Raw genomic sequence first — 15,163 nt, 5'->3', positions numbered from 1 at the left:
TTCATGCTGCTGCCACTTTACTCTCCATAAGAACTCTGAGTTGAGTGGAGTATAACAAGTTTCATTCAATTTTCCCACCCAAGTTGCGAAGCCCACTGACATCAGAACTACACAGTTGTCTAAAATGCTAGAACAATACTAGAGTAGTGGCTTCAGAAGCCAGGAGTAAGGCAAACAATGTGTCCACGTTGTCAGTAAAGATAAGTGTACCTCTCTGTATCTGACCCTAGAAACCTGCAACCCTCTTGGGAGACAGAGGCACCCCATTAACAACATTATATACATTCTTTAAGGAAAATAAGCAATATTCTCCCTCAGATGTTATTAAAAAAATATTTTTAAAAAACTCTACAGACTAGGCTTCCATTTGTGGATTGTAAATGTCGTCGAATTCTGGAAATCAAAAAATCTTCCCTTTTATATGTGTATTTGCTTATTTTGGACACTTTGATGATGCCAGAACATCAGCTTTGAACGGTACCAGCGAGAAACGCCGGCATGTAGAGAAATCCGGGAGCGCCACGAAAGCATAGAAAGTAAGGGTGATAGCAGACGCATTTCATTTCAAGTCTGATGAGCCTGCAGTTAGGATTTTCCGGTTGGGCAGGTTTGCCAGGGCATTTGGGAGACGGGGCTTTCTATGTATACTCACACATACACAGCTGGACACACACCGGGGACGCATTCAAACTCTACGTACGGTAGGTGGCCTATATGAATGTATGTGTTTATTTAAAAAAAAAAAAAGAAAGAAAAAGAAAGAATAGCTTGACATCTGACAAAGACACGAAGGCAACGTAGGTGCAATGAGTCTGACTCTGAGAAACGTGCACAGCCCCGCCAGAAGTGCCCGTTAAAATGAAACATTTCTGAGGATGAGGACAGACACGGCAAGCGGGAGGGGCGGGGGCCGACAGACAACACAGAGACCCGCAGCTCCCCACCGACAGCGTGCCACACGGACCCGGAGCGTAACCCCTGCTTACTGTGGACTCTTGGGGTAGAAGGGCAGAGTCACATGGCTGAGATCCTGGATGTCGAAGGCGGTGGGCTCAGCGGAGATCGCCTGCCGCTTGGTGCGCGGCTCGCCTTGCAAGGTGCTCGCGCTCTGCTTCTGCGCCTGCTGGGTGGCCGGCCGGATCACCGAGCGGTACTTGTCCAGCTCGTTCTGCAGCTTCTGGATCAGTTCGTCCTTCTGATCCAACTCCAGCTCCAGCTCGTCGATGAGAGCATCCCGCTGCCTCAGCTCCTCGATCTTCTCCTGGAGCGCGTACTGTAAATCCCGCAGGGTGCCCATGCTCCTCCGGGCTGCCGGGGGCTCCTTCCTGCCGCTGCTCCGCGTCTTGGGGCGTCCTCCCCTCTCCGATCAACTTTCCCCAAAGTCGCTGCTGCCTCCCGAGTGCGAAAGCTTCCTACTTGAGACCAAAGCCAGCCCTGGCTTCTGAGCATGCCCAGTCTCCCGGCTCCAGCCACCGAGAGTTTCAGGGCAGATTCCACTTCTCCGGGCTGTGAGGCTGAGCGCGGGGATGAGCCAAAAGGCAGGTCGAACCGGGATTCAACCTGAACCGCGGTGGGCGCCGCGGCGCCAGGGAGAAGAGCCGGGAGCGCGACGGCAGGGCAGCGGGAGAAGGGACTCGGATGGGGGCTCCGAGGCCGCGGCGGGTGTGCCCGGGTCACTCACGCCGGGCGCCGGAGGAAGCCGGCGGAGCGTGTGGGGAGCCCGATAAACCTCTGAGCGCGCCGAGGGCTGCGCGGGCGGAGCGAGGCGGGAGCAGTACTTTGGGGGCGGGGAGGCGGGCGGGAGAGGACCGCGAGGGCCCCGCGCAAACTCGGGAAGCGCTAGCCGGCTCCAGAGCGTACCAGGCTGGAGGACGTGGGGCTACACTCCCGGCGACGAGGGAGGGCAGAGCGGGCTCTGCATCCTCGGCGCGCTGACTTCTGCAGGTGTCTGGACCGCCAGCCTCACCAAGAAAGGCTCCCCAGCCTGTGGCTGAGCTCTCGCGTCTTCCACGCAGCCTTTCTCACGGGGAGCGCCTCACACAGGTGGCTAACGCTTGAAAACAAACTTGCCTCTCAGGAAAGCAGAGCGTATCCGTGCAGGGGAGGGACTTCCATTCACATCCAGGTGCCTCTGGGGATGGGGGAGGGAGCTTCTGATTTTTTTTCTCCCCCGTAAGCATTGCCAGCTCCTGCAAATGACTTCCTTTTCCGCTCCTTTCAAACACGGATTAACGAACTCTTTTTCGGGCAAGGGTCGAAACGGGATTGGGCCCCAGAGGGCTGCTCAGCTTCCCCCCACTGCCCCTCCCACTTAAGCCAGTGTCTGCGGAATAGTTTATGGAAGGGTCTTGCCCCTTCCCTGTGCTGAATTCGGGGCGGGGAGTGCAGGGCGGGTCAAAATCATTGCAGAGTTCCAAAAAGTTCATCGTGAAATGGAACCATATCTTTGAAATTACTTCCTTGACAACAACCAAGCCGTTAGGGCTGTATCCTTCCACTTGAATGGCAAGACACAAACTTCGAAGAAGAGGGAAAATCTTAAAGGAAAGGAGGACCCTAGACGGGCTGTGGTAAAGTGCCGCCCCACCTCCACCTACTCCCACCTCCAACCCCATCCCTGCCTGCTCAATATTTCCTAAAATGATGACAATTTAGGTAGCATCCTTTCTGTCCAAGGGTAATTCTCCCATCGTGTTTAGAATCCTCCATAATACTTACTTAAATTCCTCATATTTACCTAAATCTTCACCAAACCATTTAAAATTTTAGCATCTTTACTGCAGTCTTCTAATTACTGTTCTTGAGAACCCAATGTTATAATCCTCGAGGCTCTATTTGGCCATTCCTTAACACCAAATAAAACAAAGTAGGTAGAAAATAGATTAAAATTCTGAATTGCAATCCAGAACTATTCACTGGAATCTAAATTTAGCCAAGGACATATATATCAGTCCCCCCCAAAAAAAGTGCTCACTTTTGCTATTGAATACACAGCCTGTTCTATCTAAGAAGAAGAAGAAGAAAAGAATGGGGAGGGGGAGGGGAGGAAAGAAAAGAACAGAGGCAGCTAGCCAATGTCACATTTATAAGCTTTTTGATTTAAAGTGTACTTGTTTGTAATTAGAAGTATAAATGAAAAAGGATATATAGTCCTAAACATTCTTGCACCCAGATGATGATTTAATTCAGTACAAATGATATAAGACGCTTAATTTTTCTGCTTTCCAATATGGATAGTTTCAGAAGTGCATTTCTTTCAGAATGTAATATATAAAGTGGATAATTCCCCAAAATAAACATGAATAACTTACAGATACTGATAGCAGCAAGTAGGAGTTCTGAATTATTGTTGTTTTAATTAAAACTAAACCAAGCAGAAGTGCCCTGGCTTTGTATAACTGACTCCATTCTAAAAGAGCTTCCATGACATTTTCCTTCTCCCAGGAAAAAGGCCAAATTCTTATCTTATTTAACCTATGGGAGTTCTTTAATTCCATGGCAAAATGTCTAAAACTAAATGAGACTTTTTTTCCCTATAGATCTATTATAGGGTCCAGGAGCCCAAAAGTTTATGTCTAAAAATATATCAGGAGCAATGTATAGGGGACATCATTAGACAACTGCTAAGCAGAGTTATGTTTTAAGGTTCATTTGAGGCTTAAATGGGGTTTACTTAATGTCTTTGAGCAACACAAAGTAGAGAAGATTCTTCTTCATTTGTAGAAAGCTTGTCTACATGTAAAAAGGATAAAAGAAACTAAAGCATTTTCCCCCCAAAACAAAAAATAGCAGTTCAACCAAAAAAAAAAGTCAGGTTTTTGTTTTTTTTTTTTTTTTTTAACAAAAGTGAAGTTTCTTCCACTGTTATGTAAATATTTTTCATTATTTAAGCTATCATATCTACATGCCACTATAGGATATATCCATGTTACATTTTCATTTTAAATGGAATTCTTGTGATACAAAATATATTCCTTGATGAATCCCATAGTGAGAGTCAGGAATCTGTTGTAATAAATGCAAAGAAACTAAACAGCTGAGAAGATATGACTATTACAATTGACTTACACTTTAAAAGGTATTCAGGGTGTAAGAACATATTTGGTTGTATTAGCCTATACAATGAAAAAGTAAAATTGCCCTTAAATACTTTATAATTGTATATGCAAAATCCAGAATTCTAGGCTTTTCTCTTCCATTTTTAAAGTCAAAAGAAATATTTTAAGTAAGTTTTTCAATGATGTTCTTGACTGTTTGTTTAAATCTTGAGGGACCCTGGTTTTCTATCTCAACCTTTTGAGTGATTCCAGTATTTTCTTAAATATCTTTTGCATTGTATTTGGTAAACGCTGGAAATAAATTTTACATAAATAATCAAGGTTTTGTAGTTTCATTTCAACAGATTTTACTATATGTCTTATAGCAAACTTAATTGGCTAAGTTATAATATCACAGATCAGGCACAAGCCTACTTCCTGCTATTAGGCTACCACAAATTTGGAATGGAGTGGAGCTGCATATATTGAGCTCTCCCACTGCCTTTCTGGGATGAAATCTTGATGTTAGATGCTGAAGCACAGAACAATGCAATTTTGAAGGAACTTAATTTATACACTAGAATTCCATAGTCAACTCACAACCTACTTTCAGCAGTCTCTCTTTGTTGTAGCTCTAACGGAAGCAAAGTTCCACCATTAGCCAGACCCACCTGTGGCATATTGATGCTCTTCAATTTTGCATGCAACCCTCATGATTGAGAATAAATATCATCACACCTTCCTTAATGGAATCTCAGAATCACTTAATGAGACGTTCAGTAATTCAGCTTTATCATAATACCGGCCGTTAAAAAAAAATAAAGTCTTTAGAATTTATTATCCTACACTAAAAACATAATTAGCCTCAAAAGAACTCTGATAATTTCGTCATCCAGTTGCCCATTCCACTGGTGCTACATTTCCTGCAGGAGTCCTAAGTTTGAAATTTTCTTCTGCCATTTCATGTACATGTCTTGAACAGCAAAAACCAAAACCAAAAACAAACAAAACATAGATGAGCTATGTTTTGGGTCATGGAAGCCTCCCCTTGCAGAAAATTGCTAGAAGTAACAAGTAACCCTAAGAATCTATATATGAAGGTTACCATTACTGGTAAACATACTGGCTTTCTCAAAACTGTTCTTCTTAATCAAGACCACAAGAAAAATAACTAACTTCCTGGAGCTCTTAATGCATGACAGGCACTGTTCATGTAACCCTACGAGTTGGACATTATTATTATTTCCATTTATATTTGACAAAAGGGAGGCAGAGGATCTCCCACCCAATGAATATCAAAGCCTGGATTCAAATAAAGACCATTTGATGCAGAGCTCAATCCCATACCCCCTGCCCCTCATTGCCTTCTGCAGGACTTCCAAGGGTTGCTAATGCCTTGTTCTGGATCCTGAGATATAAGACATTACTTAACATTAACTAGCCTGACTTTGGGGTTGGGTATGTGGAAAGAGGAGAAATTTGGAAAATCCTAAAAGAGCAGGAAAAGATTTTTTAAAAGTTCCTTTTCCCAAAACTGTCTCCACTTCAGCCCCATTTCATCTTGGTTTAGGGTCACCAACTTGCACCCATTTGCCTGGGACTGTCCTGGTTTTAATATTAAAATTGCTTGGGACTGTCCTAGTTTTTAAACTGAAGTCCTAAGTACCCCTTGGTCCTGGGCAAACCAGGATGGTTGGTCGCCCTATATAATTCAGGATTGCAGAACAGAACCTCTCTATTTTATATTTTCACATTTTGTGTTCAAAGTTACTGATAGAAAAGTAAAACCAAGGAAGATCTGTAATAATAATACCTATTATTTTAAGCGCATTACAAACCCACTTATGCATTTGTTTGTGTGAATGTGTTTTAGGAAAGCAATCATCCCATTTCAATGCATAATAATACACCACAGGAACTGTCTTTGGACTGTAAGGGGAGATGAGTCAGACAATAGAATTTTAATTATACTTTGATAAATTAGACAAGGATTCAAGGCTCTCTTTTTGGTTTATCTTTCTTATAAAAATCTAGAATTTAGACAGATTGGCTTCCTATAGATTAAGCACAACAATTCAAGCTCCTGCTATTTGATTAAGTCCTATAAAATTAGATTATTCTTACTACTGTGTTTGGTGGCTAGATTTGGCCACCAGGAATGCATATTTAAATGAATATAAGTAAAAATTCTAATGGTTGAGTTGTTTAGAAGTCATACTACCGAAATGATGAGTTCTGGATGGAAAAGGAAAAAAAAAACCCTAAAACATTAATGATGAAAAGCTTACTGCAGAGACTTGGAAAGTAATAATGCATTATACCATACTTGCTAATGTGCTTAGAGTTTAATACCGAATTAGTGTCATAGTTAATATTACTTGAAATGAATTCTTATATTCTGCTGCTTAAGATGATGGTAAGTTATTATTGGACCCCAGCCTAAACTAATGTGCATGGAAATCCATGCACTATCTACCAAGAAGACAATTTCTTTGTACTCTTTACTCAGCTGGCCATTTCCAAAGACCAAAAGAAATAAAAGTTTTTTAAGAATAAATGTATTAAGTTTTCCGTGGTTCTTTCATAAATGGAAACATTTTTAATGCGTAAAACGGCATTTAAAATGCTTTCTTCACAAAATATTTTACTGCATTTTAAGTCCAGTGAATATATGCATGAGAATGCAACATAATAATATCTCCTGTATCTGATTAATAGTTTCTCAATTCCATTTCAGTGATTTTTCTGGCATATTAAATGTACATCATTTCCTAACTCAATGCATCAATATTTCCCACAAAACATTCAAAAATATTTGCAAAAGTAATTTTGCATTTGAAAACATATTTGACAGCATGTGACTTAGAGGAGAATAGCTCTGAATCAATGATTTTTTTTATTGTCGCTTTTATTTTAAATAGCATTTAGCAGCTGATATAACTTGGCCATTTTCTTCCCACTTGCTTTGTAATCAAAATTTAAAGTAAAAGTGAAAAACCACACTTTGCTAGCGAACTTATTAAAATTAGTAAGGTGGGAAAGTACTGAAGATGTAAGAAAAACAATAAAATAGAAGTTTGAGTGAATCGGAGTTTTATCAGTAAATAACTTGAACGAACTGGGCAAGAGAAAGATGGCAAGACATTTGTTTCGACTGTGAGAATGTCAGAGATTTGGAGGAGAGGGGAAGCTGCAGTCAAAAAGATACAGTAGGGACATATATAGAAATCTTCACTCTCATGAACTTAACTAGCTTCAAATTAAAGAAACTCTTGATATTTGATTTTTATATAATCATGAGGTGGAAATCCAGAAATCCATCTCTAATGATAGGCAAATGAAGTAGTAGGCTGGTAAAACAAATAGATATCATTCTAGGGCCAAAATATGGTACCTGATATTTATGAAAGCATTACCCTTGGAACAAGGATGCATACACTATTTGCAATGTATTTGTAACCAAATGTAAAATTATCAGTCATTTTGCCCATTGTATATTTCTAGAAAAGAATAATTTCTCCCTTGTCCAGACTAGATTTTTTTAAATTCATTTTTCAAAGCACAGACTGGTAGGTAAGAATACTTTAAATATTAGTTGCTCAAATTTAAACTTAACAGACAAACATGCAAACACCTATACAATAAATAAGTTGCCCAAAACAGCAATATGTAAAGTATCATATGGTTTTAATGCCCCATACAAATAAATAAAAAATAGGGATTTCTACACTTTTGTTGGTATTAAGCAGAAGAATTAGTGTCTGTTTGAGTCATTGTAATATGTAAGAATGTTTTTACTCAAAGATCAGAGTTAATTTAAGGAGTTATTATGAAAAAGTCATCTAAGTTTTTTATAGAATATAGTACAGTCAAAATTCTATCTGTCTATCTTCCTTAGAAAAGCATCTATGTTAAATACCAATTTTAAGTGGAAAAAATGACAGGGTAACCTTCAAATATTTATTTGTGGAAGGTTAAAAGCAATTGCTGCTGTTAGGCACATAGAGAACTTGGTGAAAACTGCTCGTTTCCACTTTGCAGTGTCCACTGGTCAGACCCTCTCTCAGTACCCAGCAAGTAACTCTCAGCTGTCACAGAACTAAAACTCCCCTATGGTAGCAGCAGTTCCACACATGGCCCATTATTTCAGTTACTTTATGCCCCTCTCACGGGCACTCCCAAAATACAAAGAACTGAAGGACTGATGACAACATCTGCCGTGGTTTGACATCCCACCTTTCCTCACCTCCTAAACAAACAAAGCAAAGGTCTTATTCTTTACTAATAATGGATATCACAGAATTTTGAGCTGGAATGTACCAGAGAGATTATGTAATTCAACCTCCTCATTTCAAATTTCAGGAAAGTTAAAGGCCAAGGAAGTTAAATGACTCACCCAAGGCAGAGTTTAAAACCCAAGTCTCCTAATTCTCAGCACAGTGTTCTGAAAGTTATAATATGCATTCACTGGCCATTTTATTTATACTGTACATAGAAGCCTGATTCAGTTCACATGAAAATCCTCTTATCTCTTAAAAATTAATAGTTGTTAAAGTCAATTCAGAACACTTTAATTTGCTGCAGAGAACAAAATGTAACAAAATGTCTTTGAAATGTCTAATTAGTTCTAGTATGCTTCTCCATATACTCAAACCATATGGAACTTTTGTTGCTACTTTGGGGATCTACATTACCTGAAGGAGAGAGAGAGAGAGAGTGTGTGTGTGTGTGTGTGTGTGTGTGTGTGTGTACACATGCCTCACAGATATGAAATCTAAACCACACCACCACACTCTCCAAATCAACCCTCGTTTATGTCAAAGTAAAGGTAGGTACATGAGGTGGATGCATTTTTGCATCCACCTTATTTGACAAAGATCTATATGAGGAAATAGAGTAAACCATCTCTCTTTTTCTCTTTCCAGACACACAACTCAGGTGTCCTCACATTACAGGGTTTTAAAAGTCCTTAAAATACGAAAGACATCATTACCAAGAAAGAGAAAATTTGTCTGCAACTCATAGAAATTAAAAGGTAACACCTAAACTGTGAACTCTCAGAATTCAAACAGTGACACTTGTTTGAGTCCCTCAAATCATATAATTGGTCTGAGACCATTTGACATTTTTAATGATCAATGACATTTTGACCATTTAACTTTAGAATATGCCAAAATGTGATTTTATTCATTTAATATGTTCTACTGGAGTATCCTACAAAACTTTTGCAAAGAAAAAAAAACAAAGACAGTAAAGATGTATTTTAAAATGCATTGAAATACATAGCACTTAAAATTTGTATTACATTAATATTTTCAAATAAAATAATTTTGTACTTTAATATTCTAAGTATATGATCTTTTAATCACTAATCTATCTACAAGCAAATTATTAACACATTACATAATTTTCATATTCTGGAATGAGGGAATAGCCAATTGTGAGAAATTGGAATAATTGATGAAGAAAACACAAATAACCAAGAAAAAGCATATGGTAACAGCTGGTACAAAAGCTCAACTCAGTGGTCAATGGACAGCTTTGTTAGCAACCCAGTAACTCTAATTGAGAGCCCTCACCCATCAGAACATACACTACAACCCAGTATTTCCTCAAAATACGAACTAAAAGAATACTAGTTCCTTCAAATGGTTATTAGTATAACTAAAAAGGCTTCCATGGCCAAAAATGTTTGGGAGACACTGAAAAAATTCAATAAAACAGATTTCTCTCTATTATTTTTTCAGAATTTTTAATTTTCCCATGTGTACTGTTAATCTCCAAAATAAATATATAGTAAATATATACAGTTGATTTAAACAGCTAGACTTTCTCTGTTCTAATACTTTAAGTGATGAACCTGAATGTATATGGTATTTAATGTTTAAACATAAATTAGACAATTTATTAAAAACTACAAGCACCTTCCCCATTTGTGGAATTCCTTATCAGTATTTACATACACAGCAGTATCAGGGACAAGAATATACATTTCTGGAACCACCAACAGTACTGCCAACCACCAGTATCTCCCCTTTAAAACCACAATTTACCCAGCCTGTCACCACAGCCAATGACATGACAGAAAACCATGAGCATATGACAAATTTGGTGCTTACAGGAACGACTAACATTGCCATTTGACCCACAGTCACATTTCCTCTCTTTAAAATTAGGCTGGGTCATAGGATTATTGCTCAGGTTGGAAAATATTCAAGGGAAAATTACAATGGGACTGCAATCAGGAGAGCAATTGATTAATAATGAATTATATAAGTGTTAAACTAACCTTTTAGTTATTATAAATCTCCAGGCACCGAGCAATTTCATTTTAACATTTTAGAACTTTTCCACTGGTCATTCTCTTCCTGCCTGGAAAATCTTTCTCCTAACCCCTTTCACTACCCTAAAATCCCAATCGCACTGCTTCCCAATCACCACAGTCCATCTTTTGAGTCAGTAACTTAACTAACTCATTCTTCTGTTCTTTTCTCAAATATCACTTCTTCTGATAATCCTTCTGAATCATCTCTATAATATTTTCCCTTATAATAGCACTTTCATCATTTCTAATTATATATTATTTGCAAGGATATTTGTTAAATAGCTACTTTATCCATTAGACTGCAAACTCCAAGAAAGCAAGGAACTCAATTTTGTCCACCAACACTCAGAACAAGTAGACCCTTCCTACATATTTGTTAACTGCATTGAATGGACAAAGGTAGGACTAAATGAATTCAGCAAATATTTATTTAGTATTTACAACACACCACCATCAATAAACAGAAAAATTGTCCCTCTCTCCCCTTTCTCCACCCAACCAAGAGATCCAACCAACAAGCTGAACGAAATATCCTTTGATGCAATGTGAAGATGGGCTTCAGAGTTTGCACCCCTCACTAGGGTGTCGTTCAGAAATGCACGTATCATAAGCCTCAGAAACTTCAGTATAATTACCCTTGAGGAGCAGCTGTCCTAAATCTCAAGTCTCAATCAGGAATTCTGCAAGTCAAGTGTTTGTCTGGGTTCTAAATAGCACTGATTTTCTACGCTCTTCCTGCAAAGATTTGTGATATGTGTTGCCCTTAGACAGGAAGTTCAAATTTTGGTCTAACTACTTAAAATAATCAACTTAGGTAAAACCTCTGAAACTAAAATATTATGACCAAAATTAGCCTGGAATATGTGTGTGTGTGCACATACACAGTGTGTATAGATGTGTGTGTATGTGATATACGGGGGGTGTGTGTGTGTGTATATATATATATAACCAATATTAATGTAGTAAATGCACCTTAGAAGTGAAAACAGGTAATGAATTTCTCTATAACATGGTAGCAAAAGGTGATGTGAAAAATATGATACGGTGATTTTTCCAAAAATTGATACTTTGGCTCTCTATAATTCTGCATGTTCTGTGTGGAATAAATCAAATCAATCAGAGGCTTAGTTTAAATATGTGTTTTCCTTCTGCAGGAAAAAATAAAAACATTTACATCACTCTTTGAACCACGTATTTGCCTGATTAAGACCCATGATAACTGTGCTTTCTACCTCCACCTTGAAATATTTCTAGGAAATGATATTTTTTGATACCCAAACACCTTTTCAAATTACACCTCACAATCAACTCTCTTAATGCACTTTTAAATTGCTATAATCTCAGAGTCTTGCTTACTTGAGGCTTATAATATATTGTCTTCAAGGTTCAGTGTTCTTTCATATAACACTGGCAGCATCTATAGCATCAGCAATTCTGTAATTTTTTTCTTTTGTTTCTTCACAAATTCGAGCTACTCCTTCAAAAAGCTGACTGCTTTATTTGGATTTGGCCTGTTTTTAATAGTCCTTCTTAATACCTACATCTTTTAAAAAACTCAGTTGATATTATTTTGAAAGCAGATACTTCCAGTTAAAGTACTTGTATTCACCCTATGCAGTGATTATTAACCAAGACTTACGTTCTGTCTCATCACCTCATTTACAATGGCTTTGGAAGTTCAGATTGAAATGAAGTTCAAAAAGCAAATTTATCTCTAATAATACTTTTAACTCAATAACTTAATTCTTAAAGTGATATACTCACCTCCCTCTCCTCTCTCTTGTTCTTTCTTTTGCTCTTTCTATAGAATATCAGGAGAGGCCCTTCAAACAAAAGCATAAGCTGAACACCACAATTAACTAGCCAAGCGGTGAAGTGCTAACCTTTGGGTGTTAGCAATAATCTAAATGTTAAATTGCTTTCCAATTGAACCAAAAGACAAGAGTATAGAGTTTGTTAATGCAAAAAAAAGGAATATTTCTCTGGTAGATGTTTCCTATAAGTTCAAAAAATCAGCAAGAAGGTTTCCTAAGTTCTTCAAATTTATTGCACTGGAATATAGGTTTTGTGATAAAGCTAATTTTTGTCAAATTTACAGAAACCTAAGCCCAAACTTTTCCTATGAAAAAACAAAAGGAGACCCCTAGCTATGGAAGAGAGTCTAACCTGGAGATACAGATTCAAAGCTTTGCACACATATCCCCCACAAATCTATATAAATGAAGCTTTGCACTGCAATAGTATAATGCTGCTTCAGGGTCGAAATGGAAATCTAAGTTTCTGATTTGCAACTGTCTGAAACTTCTGGGTCTTCAATAAAAGCTGTGTTAATAACTATTTGAATGTAAGAACTCTTTTGACATTGCATCATTTATTTCTAGTGGGTCTTATTTATATTTTTTCTTAAGAAATAGGAGTCTCATGGTGTTGCAGTTATCAATAGACATAATCCTTTTAGAAGCAGTATTTCCCAAGAGGAAAAAATATCTATGATTAACAGTAATTAAGCTCTATAAAAGAAAAATATCTTATTGAGATATGTATGCCTTACCTCTCTATATATTAAAAAAAACATTCTTTATTCAGATAAATATAATATTTTTTTAGAAAATATTTTCTAATTGAGATTTAAATTTGTCACTTTCTAAAAGTGCAAGGTTAAGAAAAGTATTACATGATTGTGAAATTTATACTTCTCCTTTACATGGATTATTTTATTTTAAACACACTTCCATAAATAGTGTACAGCTTCAGCGAACAGTACATTCTTCAAATTTTTCTCTCAGCTATTAAACACTAATTTCTAAGGGCTAAAATACAGAACTAAAGGTACAATTGCACCCTCTACTGTTCACATTTTCTATTCCATATGAGCAGAGCACTGTATATGTTTAACATATTCATTATAAAAGTAAATCATATTGGCAGGTAAATCACATTGGCTTCCTTTGACATTAATTAGCAGACCCTCAAATAAGCTCTATTTGTTAGAATTTCTTTAGTAATACAAATGGAAACTTGACATTTATACAGTTACTGGAACTAAACTAATTTAGAAAATAATGACTCTTAGCAAGACACTTGAAATGTGAAGTATTCATTAACTTCCTGACAATAAATGGCAATGTTGATCACCTTTTAACATTAGTCTTAACAAGGAAAAATGTCATCATAAGAGCCAACAATTGGCACACTCTTAACAGTATATAAAGTGTACCCAATTTTTTTAAAGTTAGAATTCAAATAAATATTAATGTTTCTCTAAAAGTGCACATTGATATTCTAAAAAATTAGTTTTGAGATCCTCCTATCAAAATTATCAAAATTTAAAATACTACCATGAATCAAAATTAATAGCCTATTTGTTCTTTTCTTTTAAACCTTTCATGTTTCAATTAGATAGTAGTTGTTTGATATTTATTAAAAGCTTTTATCGGGGCTTCCCTGGTGGTGCAGTGGTTGAGAGTCTGCCTGCCAATGCAGGGGACACGGGTTCGAGCCCTGGTCCGGGAAGATCCCACATGCCACGGAGCAACTGGGCCTGTGAGCCACAATTACTGAGCCTGCGCGTCTGGAGCCTGTGCTCCGCAACAAGAGAGGCCACGATAGTGAGAGGCCCACGCACCGCGATGAAGAGTGGCCCCCGCTCGCCACAACTAGAGAAAGCCCTTGCACAGAAACGAAGACCCAACACAGCCATAAATAAATAAATTAAAAAAAAAAAAAAAAAAAAAAGCTTTTATCAACTCTTCTTCTAGTGATAAAGAATTAGCTTGTTGCTGACCAACCCTCCTACCAAGAATAACTAGAAAAGCTGGGCAAAAAAAAAGAAAATGTTTAAGGCACTGGAAAATTTCTAAGCAGTAAGGAATTGAAGAGCTAATATCTCAGAGAAAAAAAGCACTCAAGCCAACATTCAGCGCCCTTTAGAGGCATTTACCAATGCAAAACACTCCTAAGAAGATAAATAACAGTACAGATGAGAAGCTGAAGCTAAGAAGTCCAACAAAGGTTCTAAAAGTCTCATGGAGCCGAAGGGACAAAAATTGGAGTCCAAGCCCAACTATTTCCAAACCATAAGGCTAAATCTTAACTGGCATTATTCCATTACTCATCAAGATGGAAACTCATCTTCAAATCTTCTCAATCCATAACTGGACTAAGGTGACATGCTCCTCATCAGCCTGCCTGTCAAGAGCAAAAGTAAATCCTCACTGGAGGAAGATCACATCACCCAGAACCTCAAATTATCTCTATGATTTTTCATGTACAATATCCAGAATTCAATCAAAAAAAGCTTGGTATACAGAGACAATACCACATAACCTAAAGCTATGAAAAAAACAAAAGCAGACTGATGGGAGATCCTGGTGTTGGAATTATCTAATATGGACTTTGAAATAATTGTGATAAATATGCCTTAGAAATATGATGGAAATGTTGGTAATTTTACCAGAAAACTGAAAACTATGAAAGAAATTTTAGAATTGAAAAAAAGAGTAACTAAATTTTCATAATTCTGCACTTACATTTAACAACAGGAGCCAGAATTAGTAAATAAGAAGAAAAGTCCAAAGAAAATAGCTAGGTTAAATAGAGAAAATGAATAAAATACAGCAAAAAATGATATGAGATGCAGGGGCATAGGGAAAAGCTCTAATCTATATATAATAAGAGTCCCAAAAAGAGAGGAAAGAGAGAATAAAGCAGAAGCAATATTTGAAGAAATAATGGCTATGCATTTTCCAAAACTGATTAAAGCTATATCAAGCCATGATGTTAAGAGGCACAGTAAACCAGC

At 37.6% G+C, this 15,163-nt stretch overlaps 1 protein-coding gene across 2 annotated transcripts in view; it reads right to left on the bottom strand.

Moving 5' to 3' along the window:
* The window catches only part of PRKG1 (protein kinase cGMP-dependent 1), a 1,231,494-nt gene that overhangs the window by 1,149,849 nt on the left and 66,482 nt on the right, over positions 1 to 15,163 (bottom strand). Inside the window, exon 1 of one of the 2 annotated variants that reach the window (XM_082423703.1) lies at positions 987 to 13,771. The exons of the other annotated variant lie outside the window; for it this stretch is intronic. Within the exon in view, the coding sequence (XP_082279829.1) occupies positions 987 to 1,297 (311 nt within the window). The 5' untranslated portion in view covers positions 1,298 to 13,771. Of the gene's footprint in view, positions 1 to 986; positions 13,772 to 15,163 lie in introns of those variants that run through there. 2 annotated transcript variants of the gene reach the window in all.

Source organism: Balaenoptera physalus (assembly GCF_965194825.1).
Source record: "Balaenoptera physalus genome assembly, chromosome: 14".
NCBI classification, from domain to species: Eukaryota; Metazoa; Chordata; class Mammalia; order Artiodactyla; family Balaenopteridae; genus Balaenoptera; species Balaenoptera physalus.
Note: the sequence above shows the minus strand (reverse complement) of the source record. Positions and strands in the feature narration are given on the sequence as shown.